The sequence below is a fragment of the Anneissia japonica genome, unplaced genomic scaffold, assembly GCF_011630105.1.
Source record: "Anneissia japonica isolate Jap-2015-1 unplaced genomic scaffold, ASM1163010v1 scaffold1726_len428862_cov177, whole genome shotgun sequence".
Lineage (NCBI taxonomy): Eukaryota > Metazoa > Echinodermata > Crinoidea > Comatulida > Comatulidae > Anneissia > Anneissia japonica.
Genome location: NW_022710671.1, coordinates 355,573 through 371,889, shown reverse-complemented (window position 1 = coordinate 371,889; position 16,317 = coordinate 355,573). Strand labels below are relative to the sequence as shown.

Sequence of the window (16,317 nt, the reverse complement as noted above, 5' to 3'; positions counted from 1 at the left end):
AGTAACGATGAATAGAATAGATAAGCCTAGGCTACGGTATCTACAACAAGTATGCCTATGATCATAACGTCCCTATTTGTGTTTTAGTCCCAAATTTTTGTGCTGTTGTTGTTTTGCTGTAAAATTATTAAGAAAAATTGAATTATGTGCTCTTGATTTTTTTATTCATTTATTTTATTTAGTTTAATTTTGATGCCAAAATTGGCGTTCCATACAATATCGCCTAAAGTCAAGTGGCGCAGTGCAAAAGTCACGCATTTGGATTTGCACTGCGCCACTTTCGTTTTGCACTGCGATTGTTGTTTGTCCTTTTCGCGATATCACGCCAAAAGGACAAACTACAATCGCAGTGCAAAACGAAAGTGGCACAGTGCAAAACTAAAGTGGCACAGTGAAAAACTAAAGTGGCGCAGTGCAAAACTAAAGTGGCACAGTGCAAAATTCAAGTAGCAGCACACGCATTTGGATTTGCACTGCACCACTTTCGTTTTGCACTGCGCCACTTTAGTTTTTCACTGTGCCACTTTAGTTTTCCACTGTGCCACTTGACTTTTGCACTGCGCCACTTGTAATTTGTCCTTTTGGCGTTCCACACTGCAGTAGTACAGCATTCGTCTGTGCGAAAATGTGTATTCTGGTGAATATCGATGTTTTTTTCTAGCTTGTTTGTCTTGGATTAATCAACTTGTATTCTATTTAGCTGCTGTTGATTTCGTCCAGAGATTCTTGTAATTTGTAATTTTCCATCAATTTCCATAACTAACAGGGGGTACCTTGCTCAAGGAAATGGCGCTTGAAACAAAGACACTATTACGGGATATTTTGACCCTAGGTCAAACATCCCTAGTGAAGTTACTGAACTAGCTACCTTAGGTGACTACAAACAAAGATACTAGAAATAAAAGATAGAGCACCCGCATAGCAAAAATATGGCGGAAATTGGTCCAGACGTACGCGGCGCCCTTCTCTTTTTATAATACAAGTTTTCTACACTTGGTCCAGACGTACAGGGCGCCCTTCCGTTGCTAGGTATAACCAGATGCACACGGCGCCCTTCCTTTCCATTAATGGAGGAAAACATTATCACTAATCAGAGTCCAGTCATACGAATCTGCACTTTTGTGTCTGCCATTTTATTGTTTTGATTTATTTATGCCTAGTTGTTTGTATATATGGATAATGTCAACGATTTCAACCTCCGCAAAAGGAAGTTATATATTCACATTTATGTAACGGTGGCAGAAGTTTTTTAGATCCAGCCCTACGTGGCGCCCAATTGTTTGTATTCCCACCATGCATTTCGGCGAACAATTTTTTGTTTTTTTCTGTGGAGAACTCTATCTTGTGTTTCTAGTATCTTTGCTACAAATCAGCGTACGCCACTGAGTTACGGCAGTCACGCATCAGTGAGTTTAAACTCGGTCAGGATTTGACCAATCAAAATAAGCCTAGGTTTAAACAGGAAATAAAATGAGCGAATTACGAATACGAATATATCGAGCGAATACTTACGCTAGCGTTCGGTAATCGCACAGTCTGGACTTCTCGCTAGTTACACCATGATAACATATGCCCGAGATGTGCGTCCATTTGTTAAATAGACCTTTTTTTTTTCCGGGCTGTCAATCAAACTTCCAAGTAACCAATCAGAACCAGGCATATACGCGCTGTTTACAAACACGTTTTCCCACACAAAAACACACGAGTTACGAGTTTTGTGCAGTGTGAGAAGCGTCATCGGTATAACCATGCAGTATAACAAAAACCTTTTCCAAAGCCAAGAAAGAGAAAGAAAATTGCATACGCCTTTGTGGAAGACGGCATGTCCTATATTTTAACAGGGTAAACAAGCACACAGCTCAACGGTAGGATTTCATTTATTTGATTTAAGCCTAGCCCTATTCCGATTTCGATCTTCTCCAATGCCTAGACCTACATTTTAAGATATTCGGCCTCAGCTGCATACCTCAGTCAATGGATCGTACCTTATCTCAGAACCTAGGGCCTAGTATTAATTTTTCTATTGCGATCTATGATTAAATTGATTATCAGGAAAATATTCAACAGTAATTACAATGCAGGCCTTTCCCTACCCTAGGAAGCTTAGATTAGGCCTAGGCTATGTAAATGTATTTGAAGCCTAGCCTAGCTAGGCTGCCTATATTATGTAAGAGATTGCTGTGTTTCATACAAATCATTAATAAATACAATATATTTTTTCATAACATTTTATTATTGAAAAATGGTCAAACTATTGAATATCCTGACCCAATAAATGCAGATGGAACACCAGCTGTACGTAGTCGTCCTCCACCAGAAATACATTTGAAAAAAAAACCAAAACAAAATATCACAGAAATGTAAGTTAGAGCTTCACTAAAGGCAAAAATGCATCTGACAACGTATTAAAACCAGTGGAAGAAAAAAATAGAAAAAATAGACGAGTTGGAAAACAGACTGAGAAGAAATAATATCGTGATCCATAATCTACCGGAAAATTATGAGAAGGAGAGAAGTGGTGAGTCCCTCGTTAAATATTTTCTCACAAATCATATGCAACTTGAAGGGGCAGAAACCATTGAAGTAGACCGCGCTCACAGGACACCAAATACGTATAGACAAAGACGGGAAACCAAGGGCCATACACGTTAGATTACTCCGATATCAAGACAAGATCCACATCCTTAGGAAGGCCAGAAATTTGTGAAAGGATAACCCCATTAATAATAACACTATAATATATCTCGGATGATGTGTCGAAGAAAGCGTGAAATGCACGTCAACTTCTGAGAAACAAGTATCTCCAGAACATTAAAGACAGAGAAGATGTAGAATTCGCTTTCATTCCATATAGCTTGCCACCAAGTATAAGATACAAAACGAAGTTTGGGAAGTATAAGTCTTTTACTCCAGACTTTTGAATATACAGGATGGAGCCAACTATTTACCTCTCCCTCGCATTTTTCTAGAAGAAAACTTTTTATTAAACTGAAATGTCTTCTTGTTGTATGTATATATTTGTACTTTTATTAATCGTTGCTTTTCTTTATTTTACCATGCCATATTTTTCAAAATTCAACACTTCTATAAAGTTAAGGTTTGCTTTATTTATTGTCTGTTTTCATACTACTAATTAATTTCCAAGATTATATTTGACGTGTGTTACTACATTTTGGTGGAATTACGATGTTTGGAAAGAAATATAACATGCAGTGTATGTACATTCAGAAAACAGTTTTGAACGTTTTTATATATAGAAATTGCCCAAAGTGATTTTACTAATATTTTATCAAATATGCCTTGCAGCCCTAAACTGTACAAGTGTAAATCCAATTATTTATGACCGATATAAGTATATCTTCTCTCAATGTTCGTGAATTGCGAGACCACATTAAGAGACATACAGTCTTTAGCTGGTTTCGTGATCAGCCTTACTCCATTTTTCTGCTTCAAGAATCGCACTGCACAAAAGCTGTAGAGAGCTATTCCATCTATCAGAGCTTTGGTACGTCAAATTCAAAAGGTGTATGTATACTTCTAAAATTAAATTTAACTTTTAAAATTGAAGATATTTACTCGGATGATCATGGTTGTGTACTCATCCTTAATATTGTAATCAATGAGAAACCCTTGACATTGGTTAACATTTATGGCCCGAATATTGACAATGACATCTTTTTCTAGTCTTTACACTGATAGATAAAAATATTGAGGTTGCAAAATATCCTCTTGGTAAAGGTGGAGACTTTAACACAATTTTAGATTGTAATTTAGATAAATTAAACTGAAATGGCCAAGCCCACCCTAAATGCGCAACCGAAATTAAAAATATGATGGAAATTCTAGAATTAGTTGACATTTGACGCACAATTAGTTGAAACAAGAAACAATTCACTTGAAAATCATGAAATCACTCGTCTACAATACGGTGTAGACTTGATTATTTCCTTGTATCACAGGACCTTCGGTAATATATTAATGTAAAATCTATTAAATATCACCAGGCTTTAAAAGCGATCACTCTCTTGTCTCCCTGTCGATTCAGAGCTCCAACCTCCCCCGGGGACCGGGTCTCTGGAAAATGAACGTACAGTATTTAAAAAATTAAAGTTATATCCAATCGAATAAAAGGGTCATAGCGGAGACTGAAACGGAATGCAATTCTGCAAATTTTAACCCAAATTTAACATGGGAGATGATAAAATTTAAAGTACAAGAGAAGTCAATTCAATTTGCAAAAGAATTTAACAAACAACAGAAACAGAAATTAACCCAAATTAATTCAGAATTAAAGGAACTTACAAACCAAAATACAAATGAAATTGAGATTAATATTAAATTACGGCCAAACAAAAAGAAATAAATGATATTTATGATCGCAAATCAAAAGGCTCTATGAATCGATCACGTGCCAGATGGATTGAATCTGGTTAAAAATGCACAAGTATTTTTTTTTTAATTTAGAGCGAAGAAATTACAATAAAAAGAACATAACAAAACTTAAAATGGAGGGTAAAAAAATAACAGATCCAAAAGAAATTTTAAATGAGGAGAAACTTTTTTTATGAACAACTTTATACTGAAAGTGATAATAATAGTGATTTGGATATGATTGGAATTATGAATACAGTCCAGAATGATAAAATCCAACCAAATTTCTCAGAGAAATGTAATTCGAATATATTAGAAGTAGAATATATAGAAGCCATTCAGTCAATGGAGAATAACAAAACCCCGGGTACAGATGGTCTGCCGGTAGAATTTTATAAACATTTCTGGTGCGACATAAAGAAAAAATCCTTAGTAAGTTCCTTTCTATATTCAAACATTCCTTTCTATATTTCAACATCTCAACGTAGAGGTGTGATATCATTAATCCTAAAAGAAGGTAAAGATCCACATTACCTAAAAAATTGACGGCCAATATCTTTGCTTAATGTAGATTACAAAATTTTAGCCAAAATAATTGCCACACGTATGAAAGAAGCATTGCCAAGCGTAATTAATTCAGACCAAACTGGGTTTCGAAAGGATCGTTACATCGGGGAAAATATCAGATTAGTACTTGACGTAATTAAAAATGCAAAAGACAAGTGTCTGAATAACCGGCTTTTATTTGTAGATTTCGAAAAAGCTTTTGATGGTTTGAATTGGAAATTTGTTGGAAAAGCACTGGACAAATTTGTCTTTGGTGAGGCTATTAAAAGATGGTTCACAGTAATGTATAATGATATCTCTAGTAGCGTAATTAACAATGGTTTTACCTGCAATTATGTTAACATATCAAGAGGGCTAAGACAGGGCTGCCCGCTATCCCCTTATCTATTTATATTATCAGCAGAGATTTTGGGTCTGTCAGTTAAACAAGACAAGTGTTTCAAAGGCATCACATTTAAAGGTATTGATATCAGAATAAACCAGTTAGCAGATGATACAGTGGTTTTTTTTTTAAGATGAACAAACGCTTAATACGGCAATAGAGATTCCTGATAAGTTTAGTAAATATTCCGGTCTTCGTGTAAATTTTGACAAAAGTAACGTTCTTAGAATTGGCTCCTTTAATAGTACAGACTTTAAAGTCGAATGTAACAAAAATATTAATTGGACTGATGGGCCAATAAAATACCTGGAAGTACACGTTTCTGGCAACGGTGACCAATTATTTGGACTTAATTTTGAAAGCAAATTGGACAAAATAGACAATGTTCTTAGAACATGGAAAATGCGAAATCTATCCTTAATTGGAAAAGTTCGGATAATAAAGTCTTTGGCTTTACCGATTTTATCGTATAACTTTTCAAATCTACCAATACCCGCTACAGAATTTATCAACGGAGTACAAAATATGTTTTTTGCCTTTCTTTGGGATGGAAAACCGGATAAATTAAGAAGAAAAACTTTATACAATAAGTTGGATAAAGGAGGTTTATATATGCCACATATACTAAGCTATATATATTCTCTCAAAATTTGCTGGATTAAGCGTTACCTTGATGGAAGTGATGCAAAGTGGAAAACCTTCTTTACCTCTGAATTACAATCTATCGGTGGAAGAAATAACTTCACATGCAATTTTTCTAATAAGTTCGGTATTCTTAAACAATTATCTGGATTCTATAAAGATGTATTATCAGCCTGGAGTGAATATCACTTTTTACCTAAACCGGATACTGCAAATGAAATTTGCTGTCAAGTTTTATGGGATAATTGTTGTTTTGTTAATAGAGCTTTTAAAACTCAAAGTCACTGGTGGAATTCTGGTATTCGCGCAATAAAAGATATAACAAAATATCGAGGGGTCTTTCTTTCTACAAAATGAGTTAGAATCCAAGTATCAAATTAAAATTGATTTTCTTCTGTATAATCCAATCCGGCATTCCGTCCCAACGACTTGGAGAATTAAACTCAAAGAAAATCCAAAAATAACTAATGAATGCGTTGATATTTAGAGGTGTGAATCTGTTTTTAAATGCGAAAAAAAAACTTGTAACAACGTGTATCATTCCATTGTGGAGCGTATTGGTACTGATGTAAGTGAAATAGAACAAAAATGGTCCGATATGGGTATATTGAAAATCCAAAAAATATTCTGTGTAATCTGTGCACAAACTGCCAATGACAATAAAATTAAAGTTTTTCAGTTTAAATTTATGCATAGAATCGATTGGTCTGATTGGTCTGGAAAAGTCTGAACTATGCTTTTTCTGTAATAAGGGAAAAGATCATCTCTTACACATGTTTGTTGAGTGTAGAATCAGTCTTCCTTTGTGGGAAACTACTAAAGATTTTATCTTTAATGAAACTAATACAGTAATTAATTTTGACACAAAAAGTATCTGCTTTGGAGAGCCTGATTTACCTCCAATTGTTAATTCTTTCATATTGTTCACTAAATATTATATCTATAGCTGTAAATTACAAAATATAATTCCTTATTTCAAGGATCTAAAACTCAGACTAGAAAAATTTAAAGATGTACTCAGACTCTTGAATTGAATCTCCCCACTGTATTGTAAACTCAATGGCATGCTTATTATTATTACTTCTGTTTTTTTATTGTTGTTGTTGGTATTATTGTTGTCATTATTATTAATGATAACAATGATGATAACAATAATAATAATAATAATAATAATAATAATAATAATTTGTTTTTCTTATACAATTGTATTGTATTATATTGTTATGTCAATTTTTTATTAAGGCTTTTTTATTGTTATTTTTCTGTTCAATGTTATGAATGTATTATGCATGAAAGAAATAAATAAATTTAAAAAAATGTAAGTTAGAATTGTCATGAGTAGATTTTCCATATGAATAAAAAATGGTCACTGTAGGCCTAGTGGGTTTGGTATACAGGAGTTTGTGCTGAAGTGTGTTACCTCTTGTATTGTAAACTTGAATATTATTAAGAAAAGTAAATGATGAGAATAATGTTGGCGCATTAGATGTGCAATATAAAAAACAATTGTAAAATAAAGAAGAATAAATGTTTTATGTTGAAAATTTTAATAGATTGTACATAACATTGAGAAAATATTACAACTATTACTAAATTAATTATATAGCAATGTATTTTAAATATACAATTATATTAAAGTGTGAGTAAGTAATATTATACAATCTTGTTGACATTTGTAATACTGAAAAGCAATATTTATATATTCAGATCAACTTCTAAAAGTTAACAATTACAAGTCCCATTTTATATCATCAGTGTATATTAAATTTTTAGTTTTTTATCAATAATAATACTGTATGTAATTAAAATTTTGCTGATACATTAAAGGTAAAAATATCCTTTTATCCTCTGTTTGAAAAACCTTTTCGCAAGATATTAAATGTGACGCGCTGGGTGGATAGCTTGAATAAAGTGGTTGCTTTGGTGTAGTCTCGTTTATGGAGTATTTGTCTAGGACTAATTGACGTCCTTAGAGACATTTCAGTGGCGACGAGGTGGTTAAACTAATACCACATAATACCGAGAGGGAGTGTATCGTAAATATTGCCGTAAACATCGATTTTGCGTCCGATATTCCGAAATTAAATTTGGAAACCGAGCCGACGACTCTCGCTGTAAGATGAAACAACCAAGTATCGGAATATGAGAAAGCAATAAGTAAGCTTGATAAATATTTTGAACCTCAAAAAAACGAATCATTTGAGAGACATAAACTGCGCAGGATTAAACAAGATCCGGGTGAGTCTGTATCGTCATTCATCACAAAATTAAATAGACCGGCAGTTTTCTGTAATTTTGGTGAAGGTTTAGACATACTGTACAAGTAAGAGATCAGTTGATTGAAGGCTGTCAAAAGACTGTTACAAAAGGGGAATGGTTTAGAGAAAGCGATCACTATCGCAAATTCTTTTGAGCTAGTGCTGGCGCAAACAAAAGAGATGAGAACACCTGAACAGTCAGTAAATGCTGTACACAAATTCAAATGCAGTAGAGGGAAACAAGCTCAGTACACTACCAAAATAATTTAAGTTCTGCATCACAACAGTCATGTACACGATGTGGTAGGAAGAATCACCAGAAAGAGCAATGTTGGTTTAAAGAGAAAACATGCAACAGTTGTGGTAAAGTTGGTCATATCGCTAAGATGTGTAGAGGGAAACCGTGAAAAGTAAGCCAGTGTCGAGCGTGAAACCAGAGCAGTACAGCAGTGATGAAGACGTAATTGGAACGGTTTCAGTGTCGTCAAACCATGGAATCGGAAATACCAAACCAATTATCGTTACATTGATGGTAAATAATACAAACATTGATTTTAAACTGGATACAGGGTCAGCTGTGACCTTGATCCCTGATAATGTGTATGATCATAAGTTAAAGGATGTTCAGTTAGAACATACCAGTAAAGTGTTTAGTAGTTTTACGGGTGAAAAGGTAACCCTTAAAGGAAAGGCCAAGGTTGATGTTAGTTATGGGAACCAAAACCTCTCACTGCCCTTTGTATGTTGTATCCGGCGCCGAACACTCGTTGTTAGGATGAGATTGGCTGGCCCATATAAAACGTAACTGGAATAAGCTAACTTTTGGTGGGACAAAACACGTAAACAAATTAAACAGTATCAATAACCTAAACAAAGTGTTGAGTAATCATGATGATTTGTTTAATGGGGAATTAGGTTGTTTAAGGAATATCAAAGCTGATATCCAGTTAGTGGAAGGATCAACACCTGTGAGTAGCAAATGTTATAGGGTACCGTATGCACTAAAGCCACAGATTGACAAAGAGTTAGATAGGCTGGTAAAAACTGACTCCGGTTACACACTTTGAATGGGCAAGTGGTATTGTTTAACTGTCAAGAAAAAAATGGTTCAGTGAGAATCTGTGGAAACTACAAACCAACAGTAAACCCAAATTTGAAGAGTGTAGCGCCCCCTAACATTAATGTAGAAGACATATTGGCAAATTTGGCAGGAGGTCAAAATTTTACCACACTTGACTTAACCCAGGCGAACAACCAAATGGAGTTGACAGACAATTCAAAAGATATTCTCACGGTAGAAGAACAGGGATTCTTCCGACAAAATCGATTAGTATTTCGGATTACCACCGCCCTAGACTTGCCCTGGTTATCAGTCCATAGTCGTTATCAGCAGGCCAGGACTATATACTAACTGTTTTAATTTAAGTAGGTTGGCAGAAGCGAGCTGGTTTGCTTGTCCTAGACGAGACATGCGCATCTTCAATTTTGAAAATTTACCAAGATTAATTACTATGCATGAAGTAAGCCAATCACGTGATTTGCCAAATCAGTCATGCATACGATATCCCACATCGAATTTGATGTGGGAAATCGTACGCATGAATCGTTTGTCCAGGCCCTAATCTGAAAAAAAAATTAGTATGGGACGCCAATTAAATTAGGTATGGCGCGCACTAAGTGCAATAAATAGTGAGTAACCTAAAATTAGGGCCTGGAACCCAGGCTACCACTGCCCCAGTAATATGGCAGAATGCCATGGATACTGTTTTAAAGGGGCTACCGGGATGACATATTAGTCACCGGGAAGGATGACATTGAGCACCCAGAGAATTTAGAGAGGGTTATGTGCCGTTTGGAAGAGTACGGGTTGAAATTAAAGAAAAGCAAATGTGAATTCATGAAGGATTCTGTCGAATACCTAGGCCATAATGTCGATAAGGAAGGTATCCATAAAAGCCAAAGTAAAATTGACCAAATAATGGGAATTCCATTACCCCAAGATGTAGGAAGCTTGCGTTCTTATCTAGGGATGATAAATTACTACAGATCTTCCATTCCAAATTTGGCGGCAATTGTCAAACCCTTAACCAAAATGCTGGAAAAAGGAAAACATTTTAACTGGTCAAATAAAGCAAAGCAAGCATTTTGAGAAATCCAAACAAGCGTAAAAACCTCTGGAGTCCTGGTATACTATAACCCAGAACTATTAATTACTCTCGCAACGGGCGCATCCCCTGTGCGTGTGGGCACAATTTCGTCGCATACTGTTGAGGGAGAGGAATGTCTAATTAAATTTGCATCATGTTCACTAACGAAAACCGAATAGAAATACCCCCAACTAGAAAGGGAAGCACTGAGCATTGTTTATGCACTGAAGAAATTCTATCCTTACTTAATACGGGAGGAAGTTTACCCTCATTACGGATAACAAACCATTGACGACTATATTTGGTCCCCGGCAAAGGCTCCACGTGCTAGCGGTTGAGAGGATCCAAAGGTGGGCCTTCTGACAAGTTTTAATTATGACATCCGCTTCCGAAACAGCAATGCCAGTGCAAATGTTGACTGTTTATCGCGAATACCTATCGATAAAGCCCCGCAGCAAAGCGAAATTGTCATAGCTTACAACGAAGCGATAGAAACACTACCCGTGTCCCAGTCAGAAGTTAAAAAATAGACTTGTAAGGACACAACATTATTACTAAGGGCAGAAGACGCTTGTTAGACGGTTGGTCAAATTATGATAATGATATGATAAGCCCATATTATATTCGCAGAAATGAGCTAACCATAGAACAAGATTGTGTGCTACGGGGAATTCGGGTCATTTCCTCCCCCCCCCACTAAATTGCGAAATAGAGTACTGGATGACTTACACGAGGGTCATATGTGGATATTGTGCAGATGAAAGCGCTTGCGCGATCATATTTCTGGTGGCCAGGCGTAGACGCACAAATTCAGCAAATCGCTAAACGCTTGACAGTTGCCAGCGTATACAAAACAAACCATTCATAGCACCTCTGCACCCATGGCTGCCCTGTACCAAAAACCCTGGGAGAGAGTCCACATAGACTTTGCGGGCCCATTTGAGAGTTGGATGTATCTCATAGTGGTCGATGCGTACCTGGCCTGAGGTGATGACAATGAAATCAACCATTTCAAAAAAGACGATTAATGTATTACGCACATTATTCAGTAGAAATTGGTTACCCCAAATATTAGTGTCAGACAACGGGACCCAGTTTAAGTCAGATGAATTCCAATCATTTGTTAAGAAAAATGGAATTCAACATAAGTGCACAGCCCTGGGACATCAAAGTACTAATGGCCAAGTCGAGAGGTTCGTACAGTCAATGAAGCAGGGACTAAGGGCTGCCCGAGATGATAAGGGTAATGTACAAGCACGATTAGACAGATTTCTGTTAGCATATAGAAATCCAGAACATCCATTAAATAAAGAAACACCAGCACAGTTATTCCTTAATCGTCGTCTACGGACAAGGTTAGATGTAATGAGACCAAACCTTAATAATTCGATTCGTCAAGTGTTACATAGGAATATGCAAAATCTTAAAACGTAGTTGAAAAACGCGTTCCTTTGATGTACACGATAAAGTATAATATGTACGAGATCATAGAGGAAAGGAGAAATGGGCCGCTGGTATTGTAAATGAAAAATTGTGCCCCTTGTCATTTGGTGTAGAAAACATGGTATGGAATAGACATGCCGACCAAATAAGGAGTAAATATGGAGATGCAGTAGAAAATGAGAAAGAGTTAGAGTATAGTAGGAGATGATAGCCCGACACCTGTGGTTACAAATCGCAGTACTAGTTCTAGTAATAACAGCAGTAGTGATGATAGAGTAGTAAACGTAGAATCAGAAGTTACTACTCCAATAGTACGTAGGTATGGTAGAACCCGAAAACCTCTAGAGAGATTAATTGAACAGTGTTGATCAGGGCCGGCGGAACGTTTTTCAAAGTGGGGGGGGGGGGCCACTTATAAGATGAATGGGAATATGAATCATGCAGATCTGGAAAAACCTAGGCGATGGGGGTCAACATTTTTCCCAAAAAGGAAAGGGGATCCGGGGGTCCTCCCCCGGGAAATTTTTGATTTCTAGATGGCGAGAAATGACCTTTCTCGACTTTTAAGCTAGGTTTCTAATGACTTTGTTCTTCAAAATTCAAGTTTTCCAAAGAATAGGGGGGGGTCCTCCCCCGGGAAAATTTTGATATCTAGAAGGCGGGAAATGAGTTTTCCCGACTTCCGAGGTGTCTTTTAATTACTTTTAAGTTCTTCAAAATTCAAGGTTTTCCCCTCTTGAAAACAGTCAGGTAAATTTATCCCTGTTATTACAGTAGATAGGCATTATGTGTGTATACATACATAAAAAAATTGAGTAGGCCTAATTGCATACGATTTTTTTCCATTAATCCATAAATCCCAAAAAGAAAGGGGGGTCCGGGGGTTCTCCCCCGTGAATATTTTGATTCCTAGAAGGCAGGAAATGAGTTTTCCAGATTCCTGAGGTGTCTTTTAAGTTCTTTAAAATTTAAGGTTTTCTCCTCTTGAAAACAGTCAGGTAAATTTATCCCTGTTATTGTGTTTTAATGACTTTTATGTTCTTCAAAATTCTAATTTTCTGATTGTAACATAAAAAAAAAAATCAGCTCACGGGTCCTGAAAAGGTAGGTCTAGAATTTTTTTCCGGTCACACAAAAATCTCCAGACATTATTTTTTGCAAAAAAAGTGGAGGGCCCGTGCCCCCCGGCCCCCCGGTTCCGCCGGCCATGTTTTTTTTTTATTTTTATTTTTATAACGAAATAGGCCTAATGTCATATCACTATAGTTTAACTGACTAGTTAATTCATTGGCACAATTTAGTATTACCATTAACTTGGTATCTGTATAATAACCAGACTACTGATGTTCATATCATTCTTTAATGTTTTATCCATAAGTCAAAACATAAGTTAAATATGCGCTATATAAGTCGACAATTATTATTATTATTATTATTATTATTATTATTAAATGGGTTTCAATCTAGGAAGGAGAGAGATGTTGGATTATTATATCCACTATAGATGGCGCTATCACTGTGACGCTCTAGGCGGATACCTTGAATAAAGTGGTTGTGAACCCAAAGGATGGTGTTGTCTAGTCTCGTTTATGAAGTATTTGTCCAGGACTAATTGACGTCCATGGAGACATTATGGCCTTTCCAAATACAAAAAGATCTGCACAAGATGTGTATACTGTATGTGTAATTACTTATGTAGATTCATGGCCACCAGTTACGCGAGAAAGATTGCGCGAAGGCGCAACATTTTTTTTAGGGGGCCATGTCAATATGGAGGAGCCCATTATTAGGGGACCCATGCCATTTATTGAGGGCCCATGATAGTAATTATTATTTTTGAAAAAAACAATATGGGAAAAAATACTACCTGTAATTTGTATGGGCCCCCTGGTAAGCTTGGGCCCCACGGATCTTTTCCTCCTGTCCCCTCTCGGTGGCTCTGTGTAGATTCAAACTGTTGGTGTTGAACTTAAATAAAAGATGTATGTTAGATGTAGCCTATGCGGTTGAAAATGAAATCTGATCATGATTCAATTACAGTATAAAGAAGCTTCTGTGTGTGTGTGGGGGGGGGGGTTGTCATCATATCTACAATTTGTTTATTGTTATTTTTACTAAACATATTTTGGCGCTATTATTTGAGGATAGATTGGGTTAGGTAGTCCCACATAGTTTAGTCTCAAATCAACGTACAGTAAATATGGCCAGATAGCAGTTATAGATAAATTTAGAGAAGTACTAACAATACACTACATGAAATGCACTACCTGTAGTTAATGCCTTTTTGTTTTTATTGTAATTCTGTTTACACAACGTTTAGGTCACCCACCGCGCGCTGAATGGTATAAAAATTTTACAACACTTTAGATTTATAAATTAATATAATTGGTTCTTGTGATTGTGTAGATTTCTGAAATGTCAAGTTAGAAACATCGAATCTTATATAGTGATTATTTTAATTCCCAATTGGCCTTAATGATAAAAATTAGCCAAAATATCATTGACAGATTAGATAGCCTCCTGACTAGGCCGGTGACGGTATCACTACTGTAGGCCTCCGTAGGCTACGCCTCCCTAGGCCTATTTGTATTCTAACCTAGAGTGAGAGGCCAGATTGTGGACTTCAGGAACGGAAAGGCGTGAAATCCTTGTTAAACCAGGTTGCCTAAGATAATTAATATAAATGTAGTTTCCTAATTTTTAAGTCGAAAACTTCCTATGGCCTTACCCCGTTTTACTAGAACAAGAAGAATCGATGAGATTTTATGCTGCAATCTCGATGTGAAACCATGGAGATGGATAAGACTTCCGTATCAATCGCCAGCATTTTCCTTCAACTTTAGTGTCATATATTTTAATTATATGAATGTATACTTGCAAATAGTAATTTAGACCTCTTTTTTAAGACACTTTCTGATACATTTCTATGACTTGGCAGAAACGTAAAACAGATATTGTCGGGAATGCCTAACAATTACTCTGAGCTCGCGACCGCAGAGCCAGTCATGTTTTCTTTTACAAAATGATGTTGTTTGTGGGACCTTAGCAACAATATCCAAGGGGCGGGGCTTAGCGGAAAAGTCTTGCCTTGGGTCAGAGATGGGCATAAAAGTTGGTCGGAGTGCCAAAGTGAATTTTTGATTTAACACCGAGGGCCGCAACCAAACTTTGATGTTTCCAATGAGCTTCCAAAAACCTCTAAGCATTGCTTTTACATCACATCACTTTATTCTCAGTTTCAATTTTACTTTTTACATATGATTGGTGTCGGATCGTAAAAAAAAAGTGTTTTCTAGACAATTTTGATTGGCGGGCAGCAAACATAGGGATTTTAATTCATTGTCGCGGGCCGCAAAAAATCGCTGACGGGCCGCACTGTACCCACCTGTGCCTTGGGTGGTGGTAGACTGAATGGACCTATTGCACGCGCCTCGTTTCGTTTGTTTTGGCATGACCTTGACTGACAAACGTCTCTGCGCAGTGTGTGCCCGGCTTAAAAGGACCGAGTATATACATCTGTCTGTGTTAAAGTTATTGGTGGTAAATTTACCTTTGGGTGGTCTGCCTACAATTTCTTCAACCCCCGGATGTACTCCCCCATGCTCCAACCCAAACGATGGTGAGAAGTCAACTGAACTTGTACCAATTACCGATACAGAATACATAACGATGGAGCGCACGCGCACTCGCCACTTTCCTGTTGTAGGATTTACTAGTTTAGTTACTTGTATGTTGGAAAGCAGTAACACAGCATCGAAAATGTTACCGGTAGACTTAACAAGATCTCCTGTAAAATAGAAAGTAGAGTAAGGCAATTATCACATGGTACAATCATGTAAAACATTATGTTTCTCTTACCACAAAAGTCACATTTTTATAACCAACTCATGGACACATAGTGGATAAAGCAACGCTTTTAATTATCTACTTTCACTCTGGATAATATCACATACATCAATTAATTATTTAAAAGATGATATAACTTATTCTTATTATGCAACAAATGGGAATAGTTATGGGTTAATTTCAATTAATCGAATCAATGTCGCATATCATACATTATTAAATGTCATCGAAAGAGCTTAGTATTTTTCTGTTACATACAAATATGGATAGTTTCTCGTCTCTATTTCACAGTAACAAGTCATCATAACATTAATTTTTTTTTCAATGAGGAAAACACTTTTGTATAAAGGTGGTACACCTGTCATATATTATCTTTTAGTTCACTATTGTTGTTATAATAATTTGTTTATACATTATTGCACTTACCAGATGGATTGAATATCTTAACATTGATAACTGTGCCTTTGACAGTGATAACAAGCTCGTCAATAGTGGAATCAACAATAAAATAGTGACTGCGACCATCCAGCACATCCGTAAAACCCTGTTGACCCGCGTATATCAACGTCACCTGTGGAAAACATATTAATGATCTTAAATTTAACTAATTTCAAATTATTATAATATACCCGGGACCTTTCGAAGGGCTACAGGTTCGAGT

At 36.3% G+C, this 16,317-nt stretch overlaps 1 protein-coding gene across 2 annotated transcripts in view; it reads right to left on the bottom strand.

The window, feature by feature from the left end:
- LOC117107103 (von Willebrand factor A domain-containing protein 7-like) overlaps window positions 1–16,317 on the bottom strand; it is a 48,180-nt gene that overhangs the window by 26,187 nt on the left and 5,676 nt on the right. For both annotated transcript variants that reach the window (XM_033248661.1, XM_033248662.1), the window contains exons 5-6: window positions 16,083–16,227; window positions 15,361–15,597 (exon numbers count right to left, since the gene is read on the bottom strand). In XM_033248661.1, coding sequence (XP_033104552.1) covers window positions 15,361–15,597; window positions 16,083–16,227 — 382 coding nt within the window. The remainder of the gene's footprint in view (window positions 1–15,360; window positions 15,598–16,082; window positions 16,228–16,317) is intronic.